Raw genomic sequence first — 10,384 nt, forward strand, 5'->3', positions numbered from 1 at the left:
TGTATAAGAATAAATCCCTCGGAAGGGAATTGAAGATGAAGTTACGTGGAATATACCACCTCTGAGCCTGTTGTGTCCCTTTGCAGAAAGGACGGATGCGGACACCACCACTATCGCCTACGCGGTGCATGTTGACAGGGTTGGGCAGGTGGTAGCGCATTAGCAGCTAAGCTTCAGAACCCAAACATGTCGCAGATCGAGTGCTGATCGTAGCGCAACCGTTCGCCAATCGACATGTTGTTGTTGTTGTGGTGGTAAGGCCGTTCGGTCTCGGTTGCTCCCTGGCTACTACTGCTGCCGTCGCTCGGGTCGTCCGGTTTGTGCCCCGCCGTCTCGGTACTGCTTCTACTACCACCACTACTACTACCTTGTCTGTCCTGTCCCTCCCCTTCGACGCATTGCTGCCGGGAGCGGTGGCGTATTGACGACCCTTGTGCGCTCACCTCGCGCCCGCCAGCATGGTGGTAGTGTGAGCCTTCCTCCCTTCGCTCAACTACTGTACTGGGGCTACCACCACTGCTGCTGCTGCTGCTGCTGCTGTTATTATTACTACTGCTACTACTGCTGCTGCTGCTGGCACTGGTACCCGCAGCAAGCTCTTGGTCCGGCTCGTGCTGGTGATTTCTTACTAGCTGATGTGGATGATTCTGCTGCTGCTGCTGTGGTTGGTGATGATGATGATGATGCGGATGATATTGCGGCTGCTGCTGTTCCATCTGGCTGCTGACTTTCATGCGGTTGGCAAGCATATCGTCAATCAGTGCGTCGGGCTGCAACGGCTGACATTTGGCGGGCAGGGACCGTCACTCGCTCTTCGCCTTGTCAGCCTCGGCCGCATCACCTTGGCTCTCGGGGGCGGTGGCGCTGGCGCTGCTGCTGCTGCTGGTCGAACCGGACGCTGCTGCTTCTGCCCGGGCTGGTTCGTCCGCCGATTTCGCGGCGGTGGCAGCAGCGGCTGCCCGCTTCCGCACGTCCGAACCGTCGGTCGGTGTGTCCTCGTCCTCGTCGGAGTAGTTGGTCGGCTTCTCGCCCGGCTTCAGCAGCCGCCCAACGAGATAGTACTTTTCTGCAGCACACAATCACACAAACAAAAATACAGTACAAGACAAGGTTATTGTAGAGTTTGGTTTTAACGAAAGAGTTTGAGTATGGTGGCGGCGGCGGCGGCGGCGGTACTTACCCTTGAACTGCATCTCCCACTCGCGCATCGATTCCATCTCGTGCGAGTTGAGATCGCTCAGGTCGTCGTACTCGTCGCTGACCGAGCTGGTGATTTGGAATGTGGCCAGCCCGCGGGATGCATCCCGCCCGCCGAACGCTGCATACGTACCACCTGCGCGAAAACAGAGAAATTGCGGAGAGATAAAATATATATTCTTTATTACGTTTGCTTTCCAAACTACTGCATCGCACTCCGAACTGAATCCAGTTTACGCTGCGTGTTTATTGATTGGTTGTAAGTGTGGCGCCAGGCTGCGACTACGTCCCTGCATCAAAGCTCGTTCTCGCTGCACCACGAGCATAAAGTTAATTCAATGCATACATTTAATGCCTCCTCCAATTCCCGTTTTATGGTGATATGTGATCAAGAAAACAAAAATACACACACGCAGACACACACAATTTGCATGCGGTCGAGAAGACGGATGAAGGATGAAGAATTGATTTCTCTTCTTCCTTCAGGCGTTCTTTTCTTTTCCCCGCAAAGCAAAAATCAATCCGCAGCCAAATGTGCGGCAAACGTTTGGGGGGTGCAAATTTGGGGACACCCGACAGTCAAATTGAATCTTGCTTTGGTACGAAATTGGTTGACCAGGCGGGCCAGCAGGGCTAGCGCAAACCCACGTCACGATTACGCGTGCTGCGAGCATGACGGAGCAAAAAGCGAGCGCCAGTGAAGCCGAAAAACCCGGTCCCAAAATTGAAATTTACCTCCAACTGCCTACCGACACCGTGTGCGTGTGCTGGCGGGGCATTTAGATCGAATAAAATCTTATCATTGTTTTTGCCTATCGCCATTGGACCGCCGAGTGTCTGAGTGTCTGAGTGCGATCGTCGCCATTCGAAGGCACGCAAATGCTTTTAAGTTGCCAATGTCACGGCCATCATCATCATCGTTAGTTGGGAGGTCGGACTTCAATGATCTTGCACTATGACCCTACCCCTACGTGGGTTTTTTTTGTTTTGTTTTGTGGTACAACGAAGACAGGGGATCTTTGGTTCAAAAGCAAACTGGAACAAGACCCTCACACTCTACGGTTTGTCTAAAGAAAAAAAAAAAAAAAGAGTAGAGGTGATATCTGTGCTCGCTCAAACACTTCATCTTGTTGTCTCGATAAACCGACCGGCATGATAAGTCGGCCGACAATCAGTGACTTCGCTTTTAGATAACAGCTCCCAACAAGACGTTAGAATATTGCACCAGCCAGTGGGTTCGTTTTCTCCGGTTTTATGCATGTGTGTGTGTTTTTAAGTGTTGCTGCGATTATTTCCCCCCGCTTTTTGCTAAAAAACTAATAAACAAAATAAGTATTGGCAAATGTTAGCTGAGCCCGTGTGTGTGTGTGTGTGGAGCGAATCGGTGCCACACTTGCATAACCAATCGTCGACACGCAAGGTTCTCCTGCCCACACTACCGCGCACCCCTTCGTACAGCGTGTCTTGGCGGTACACATCATCCCGCAGGGTTTCCTTTGCTGATAATAAAAAATATTGCCCCGGCCAGCCCTCACCACACCATCCCTGCTGGAAGTGGTTGGGGCAGCGGTGGTGCAGGTGTTTCTCTTCTCGCCAGCGTTCCAGTGATGTAAAGTTGTGGGACCGCTGGGGCGGGTGAGTTGACAAAACGGACAAACTTCTGTCGCTCCACCGGTGGCTTCTGTGTAGTGGTGGTGTCGAACGCCTTGAGTTGCGATATAATGCGCATTACAATGCATTTTTTTTTTTGGGTTTACACTGTTGCGGTGGTCTATATGCGATTGTCATTCTTGTCCTGGGACGCAAATTGATTATTAGTACTGGAATTTTGGACAAAATTGATTGTATGAAGGATGATACAACGCTGAACTGAAGAGGAAGATCAACGATCACACACGGACTAATGCTGGCGGCTGTCGATCGTTGGGCTGCCACTGTCCTCGTGAATGGTTTAAAAGTACTTTACACGAGTTGAATAGTCCACCTGGTATGTTTCGTATGACGCAGGGACTTGAAAAGGGAATCGAAATTATGTTTCACACAATGAAGATTGGATCGTGATTCCTTGGTTCCAATTTGGAGCCTTCAGATCCCTTGTTTCAGTTTCTTGCATCAAAGTATTATCCAATCTCGAATCCAACCACTCAAACAAAAGTTAATAATTGCAATTACATTTGTGAGTACTAGTGTAGTGTTGAGTGGGTTTCATTAATCTTTCGTTGATTCATACGAATCTTCAGGAATAAATGATCTCGAAACAAATCTCCAAAGATTCGTGAATCTCAAAAGATTCATGATTCGCTCTCTCCAAGGATTCATGAGTCTCGTAAGTTTAATTAATCTTCCAAGATTGATGTATCCATTAATATTTTTCAATCTCCGGGGATTCATGAATCTTTATAGATGTATGATTTACGAAACATTCAATTTGCCCAACCCCACCTAAAACTTGCCCGTTGTGGGTTCAAGCCTCGCATGGACCGTCTCACCGTAGCAAAACAAACTATCCGACTGCGTGGTACTTTCCAAGAATTCTAGAAAACATGTATAGGCTGGCATAACCATGTATGTTGTTACGCAAAGAATAATAATGATAAAAAAGCTTGCTTAATTATTTTTTGGAGATTTATGAATCCCTAGACACTCGTTCATAAGATTCTTTTGGGAATTCATGAATCTTTCCAACAGAGCTTCAGATGCATTGAATCATTCCACAGATTCATTGAAATTCATGAATCTCAATCAGATTTACCCAACACTACACTAGTGTTGAGTTTTGAGATTCATTTGAATCTTCAGGAATGAATGATCCGATTCTCTAATCGAATCTCCAAAGATTTATGAATTTCTAAAGATTCGTGAATCTCCAAAGATTCATGATTCTCTCTCCCAGGATTCATGAATCTCGTAGATCTTGCAAGATTCATGTATTCATGTATTCATGTATTAAGATTTATGAATCACCAGGGAATCTTTAAAGATGCATAATTTAAAAAATATTGAATTTGCTCTACCCCATATAATGGTACTGTGGTAAGCTCGCATGACTTGACAACATGCCCGTCGTGGGTTCAAGGCTTAAATTAACCATTTCCCCATTGCAAAACAAGCTATCCGGCAGTGTTGTACATGCCAAGAAGCCTAGAAATCTTGTGTAGGACTGGCATGACCACGTAGGTTGTTACGCTAAACAGAAGAATAATAAGAACCTCAAGCTCTATGAATCTTTGGAGATTTATCAATCTTTCCATCAGAGATTCCGATTCATTGAATCATTTCAAAGATTGATTCAGATTCGTGAATCTGAGCCAGATTTTCCCAACACTAGTGAAGCACGACTTCTGCTAATCCTTCTGCTACTAATCCTTGTGTCCATCAAACCAACAATAGCTACAACAAAAAGCTCTCCTTGATGTTAACCAAAGAACAACGCCGAAGAAGCATTTCGAAAAAAAAGAAACGCGACCTTGGCTGTGGCTCACGTTAGCCCTCTACTCCCTCCCTTTGCTGTCCTTCGTTTGCACGGACCTTCTACAAAAAAAAAAAAAGAATACCCAACACATTCTGCTCCAACATTCATGAGCTGCCTAACACACCGAGTGTTGTCGCGACGGGCGCGCGCAAATGCGATGCAAATGTGGCACCGGTGCCGACTCGGAAATCGGACCCCGCCCCTCGCTCCCTGTCCCTGCTGCTCACTTACCTGGCCCGTAGAAAGCCTTGCCCTTCGTCACGTCGTACACGTTGCCGTTGACGGCGGTCAGCACCCGGCCGTCCGGCTGCGTGCCGTCGTACTGCTTCAGCTCGGCCAGCGTAAAGTCGCGCCGGAGCCGGGGCAGCTCGGGCGGCGGCGGCGGCAGCGTGGCCGGCGGCTGGCGTGTCTTGCTGATCTTGTACAGCAGAAACGAGATGATGCAGACCAGGGCGAGGTTCACCGGGCTGCTGACGATCTCGTACACAATGTCGGACAGCAGAGACCCGCCCACCGTCGCTCCCTCGCCTCCGTCCTGCTGCTGCTGCTGCTGCTCGTCCTGCATGGTGGTTTCGGGGCGGCGGCTGTGGCGAAGCAACAGTTACTGCGGTTACTGCCGGCTGGTGGGTTGATCGGAATGCGTTGCGGGGGAAGCTGGCTGCTGCTGGTGGCCACCGCTTTCGGGCTGCAGGCACAGAGAAGAGGGAGAGAGAGTGACAGAGATAGAGCGATGTTGATTGGTGTGTTTCGGTGTTCGGTGGGGTTGGGTGGCCTTAAGGGGTCAACTGGAAATTTTCACTTGAGCTCTCGCGACCGTCTACTGGACCGTACTGACTCGCGGTGGCTGTTTAGACGGACCGCGCACCGGTTGGGCGATTGTGGCGATTCACGCACCACTGAACACTCAACACACATACATACACACTCACACTCACACACACACACTTGAGCAATTGTGTAGCGATTTGATAGCGACCCAAAAGGGCACTCGAAGCCGCGCAACTGTCCGCGGCCGCGTGTGTTTGTGTGGTTCGTTGCGTACGCAAGTGGGCGCGCAAGCGAGACAGGGACAGTGTGTGACGGTTGCGTGCGTTTTGAGTGTCGTTGTCCCTCTCCGTTTGTGCCGCTGCTGTCTCTCGCTCACTCACACACGCCCGCAAAAGCGTGCCGCCCCGTTTTGATGCCCGAGAGCTTGTGCCGTTACGTCAAAACGCGAAAACTCGAAGCGGCGCAAGGGAATGACACATCGCGAGACGCAAATAAAAGGGTGTGAAGGTGTGGAGAGGGAAGGAGGGGGGTGGGGACAAATTCAACAACGCAACAGACACAACAACAACAGCAACACCGTTGCGTTCCCTTGTGCGGAAATATTGGAGAAAATCGCCACAGCGCGCCGCGATGCAACCGGCTGCCGTTTGCGCCCAGGGGAACGAAGGGAGCAATAAAGCAAAAAAGACGGGCCAACTCTCCGGGCACGGAATCCGAGATGCACTCCCGGAATGTGCCCCGTATGCTGGTTTTTGTTGATGGTGTTTGTCTTTTTTTGATTCCCTCTACACCGCCGTACATGCAGAGACACACGCGCGCAAGCAGTGTGTGTGTGTGTGTGCCGGAAGTGTTTTCGAGTGCTGCCTTCCTTAACCTACACCGTATTTTAGTGCATATGTATATATGTATGTGTGTATGATTGTATGTGGCTGTACGTGGTACGTAATATGTTTTCTGGCTCACTCTTTCGCTTCCTGCTTGGCTGAGCCCACGAGCCCCTTCCTTGCGGGAGGGTATCTTCCGGGGTCGGGATAAAACAGTGTAAAAGCTGTTGCCGCTGCTAGTTCCTGCTGGAAAATTACGCGTCAGATTCGCGTACGCACTGCACCCGCTTCTACAACACACGCGCACACAAACACACACACCACACCTATCAACTTTGGGGAATGACACACGCGGATCGTAGTATACACACGCACACGCCTTGCTGGTAGCACGGACGGGAAGCAATTGTTGGCCGCTCGCTGTGCAGTCTGTACACACGAATCGTTGCGCCTCGCTGCCGTAAGCGTATACAAACGCACACACACACACTCACACAACTAGCGACTCGCCACGGTGGTCGCTCTGTTCGGTCGCCCGGAAAGCGACGTTAGGCGATTGTTTCGATCGAAGTGCGGGAAAGTGGAGTTTGGCAGGAGTAGCAATTGCGGTGGATATATTTCAAACTATTTCGGACGAATATTTTGTGATCCAATAGAAGCAGTGTGGCGCAAAATAACTATTTCATCAAGCCCTTTTTTGGAAGATCGGCCCGCCTCGCTGTACAAGTTTGGACAGCGGGAATCGAATTCACCTTCGAAAGCTCTAAAGCTTTCCCAGTAAAGCTAGCAAACGATTGCCCACCAGATGGCAGTGCACGCGGGAGAACAGCTTCAAATTAAGCCCAGCTTACAGCGCGAGTTAAATTGAACGTGAAATTTGGTGTTTTTAGCTATAGCGGTTAACGGAGCCAAATGAGCACCCTTTATTTAACACTTTGAGAGGCAGACCATTTTTGCTTGAGTTTCCCTGGGTGCCTAAGCACTTTATGTTTACATTTTTGATGACTATCATATATGATAGCCATAGCCCCCAGGGAAAATAATGATTTTTAATACATTGTTGGTTGATTTCTTGTTGTATTTTCATTCTTTTACTTTGTTTTGATCATTGGATCGGGAAAACAACAATTTGAAGTAATAGCCGGCATCGCGAATAAATGAACTCTTTTTAACAGTCGTTTAAAGTTCATTTTGGTTTAACCGAGTTCATTTGTTGTTCATTCTTGTTAAAATAAACGATCGTCAAAACAGTTAACGACTGCTCGAAATGGCATATAGGCAAACACGGGGAAAAAATTCGAGCAGTACAATTAAACGACTGTTAATTTGTATCGCATACGCTCTTGACAGTCGTTTGTTTAACGCCGGCATAGGACCAGTCGTTAAAATTAACAAATGAACTCAATGCGTTCGCGATGCCAAATTCTAGCAATTTTTAACGACTCTGGTTAAATTTTAACGACTGTTAATTTTAAACCAATTCTTTCGCGATACCAGCTAATATTTAGATTTGTTTTTATCAGGATATTTCGGTGAAAAGTGATCGTGTAAACAACGTATGTTGACATTTAGATAATATTTTAACTAATATCTGCTGTACATTAGGCTGTTTGAAAACTCACATTATAACTAAAATATGTGAGGCTGCACTACATTGATCGAAGGAACTGTTATTTTGCATTTAAATTCTCAATTTTCGACCATTTCTGAGCAAGAATTATTAAATCAATTATTGTTATTATTATTGTTGTTGTTGTTATTATTATTATTATTATTTTTTTTTTCTTTTGGCTCAACAACCGATGCCGGTCAAGGCCTGCCAACCCACCACTTGTGGGGTTGGCTTTCAGTGACTTATTGATTTCCCCCCATAGCAGGATAGTCAGTCCTACGTATGGCGGCACGGTCTATTTGGGGCTTGAACCATGACGGGCATGTTGTTAAGTCGTACGAGTTGACGACTGTACCATGAGACCGGCATTATTATTATTATTATTATTATTATTATTATTATTATTATTATTATTATTATTATTATTATTATTATTATTATTATTATTATTATTATTATTATTATTATTATTATTATTATTATTATTATTATTATTATTATTATTATTATTATTATTATTATTATTATTATTATTATTATTATTATTATTATTATTATTATTATTATTATTATTATTATTATTATTATTATATTTATTATTATTATTATTATATTATTATTATTATTATTATTATTATTATTATTATTATTATTATTATTATTATTATATTATTATTATTATTATTATTATTATTATTATTATTATTATTATTATTATTTTATTATTATTATTATTCTTATTATTATTCAATAAATGAATTTTCTATAAAAAGGAAAACTCAAAAAATTATCAAAACCACATATTACCAAGTTATTTAACATGTTGTTGGTATTTTTGCATAATTTCACGATAACACGCCCCATCAAGATATTAAGATTTAAAGTCAATTATTCCTGGCTATCATATATGATCACCACGGCACTCATAGTGGTAAGCATTATTTCACAGCAAGGATAAATTCCAAGGCTCGAAGCGTATTAAATGGAGTGTTTTATGTACACCATGTAGGTTTTAACAAATAATCAAGAAAAATACAAAAAAAGATGTTGATGTTACACAAAACAGTCACTTGGGCGTGGGGCCAGTCATCCAGTCCCATGTACGGACATCATGATACCGACCCTACGCTATAGCCCAGGACTACTTTTAAATTGGGCTCATGGAACGTATGTACACTCAGCGTACCCTTGAAAAGCTAAATGATGTCCTAGCCACACTCAACATGGACCCCGTAGCTCTACAAGAGATTCGGTGGCTAGGGAACGGTGTGCACAACAGGTGTGGTAAGCAATGCTACGACATCTACTACAGCTGCCTCGACCGACACCGCGTGCTCGGAACGGGTTTCTCCGTAGGTTCCATAGATTTAGTATCGTCCCTCACGGTGAAGAGAAGAAACTATCAAAGCGGATTCCGGAAAATCAACCACTGATCAGATCTCCACCATGCGGCAGATCTTGGAGAAGACGACAGAATACAGACACGATACGTACCATCTCTTCATTGACTTCAAAGGGGCTTATGATAGTATAGCCAGGGTAAAACTATACGACGCTATGAGCTCTTTTGGAATCCCGGCTAAACTGACAAGGCTAGTTAGAACGATTATGACTGACGCCACTTTCAAGGGAAGGTGGATGGAAAACTCTCAGGGCCTTTTGCTACCATCAAAGGTCTGCGCCAGGGGGATGGGCTTGCCTGTCTCTTATTCAAATTGGCACTAGAGAGGCCCATCCGTGACTTGAGGATGGAGACTATGGGAACGATATTCTATAAGTCAACCCACACCCTGGCATACGCTAATGATATAGACATCATTGGTCTGCCGCTCTACTATGTAGCAGAAGCCTACCAAGGGATCGAGCAAGCGGCAGAGAACCTTGGATTGCAGATAAACGGGGCTAAGACCAAACTGATGGTGGCAACATTAGCGATCCTACCAACAACAAATCCAAACTACTTAGGCGTGACGTAGAGAACGCACTGTTGAAGTCGTCACAGAATTAACCTATCAAAGGTCAAAGGTCAGCAACGACAATAACATGGTAGTAGAGTTGGATACTGGCTGCCAACCGGTTATTCTAAAGCCTGAGAAATAAGTTCACCTCATAGAACCTGTCGCGACGGGCAAAGCTGGGACTAAATAGAACCTATATAGTACCGGTACTCACATAAACCTCTGAGACATGGACACAGTCCAAATCTGACGAAACCCTCTCAGCCGCGTTCGAGAGGAAGATGCTCAGAAAGATCCTTGGCCCCGTATGTGTGGAAGAACAATGGAAGAGTCATTGGGTGTCATCCGAATCTTCGGCGTCGCCATGTGCTGTCTGTAGCCGTGTGGAGCAGCTACTCAACAGTTCCCGATGGTTCCGTATTAGAAATGTTACACGTAGCTTCTGAAGTTGATTTAGGTATCCCAATTTATTAACGATTCTAGTTTATGGTCGAATTTACTTATCACTTCCGCATAGCTGAAATATCAGAATAATAGCTGAAATATGATTTTA

At 45.6% G+C, this 10,384-nt stretch overlaps 1 protein-coding gene across 1 annotated transcript; it reads right to left on the minus strand.

Moving 5' to 3' along the window:
• Window positions 1–803: 803 nt before the first annotated feature.
• LOC121588514 (membrane-associated progesterone receptor component 1-like) lies at window positions 804–6,729 on the minus strand. The gene is made up of 4 exons (XM_041906550.1): window positions 6,401–6,729; window positions 4,901–5,354; window positions 1,181–1,333; window positions 804–1,066 (listed from the first exon to the last, which is right to left on the minus strand). The coding sequence occupies exons 2-4, from the start codon at window positions 5,232–5,234 to the stop codon at window positions 804–806; spliced, it is 750 nt and encodes a 249-aa protein (XP_041762484.1). The 5' UTR covers window positions 5,235–5,354; window positions 6,401–6,729.
• Between the last annotated feature and the right edge of the window lie 3,655 nt (window positions 6,730–10,384).

The sequence above is a fragment of the Anopheles merus genome, chromosome X (genome assembly GCF_017562075.2).
Source record: "Anopheles merus strain MAF chromosome X, AmerM5.1, whole genome shotgun sequence".
NCBI lineage: Eukaryota > Metazoa > Arthropoda > Insecta > Diptera > Culicidae > Anopheles > Anopheles merus.

Coding starts and splice junctions, on each gene's coding strand:
- LOC121588514 (XM_041906550.1), bottom strand. CDS start 5,234: ATGCAGGACGAGCAGCAGCAGCAGCAGCAGGACGGAGGCGAGGGAGCG. Junction 1,334..4,900: donor CAAGGCTTTCTACGGGCCAG/GTAAGTGAGCAG, acceptor GTTTTCGCGCAG/GTGGTACGTATGCAGCGTTC. Junction 1,067..1,180: donor GTGGGAGATGCAGTTCAAGG/GTAAGTACCGCC, acceptor TGTGTGCTGCAG/AAAAGTACTATCTCGTTGGG.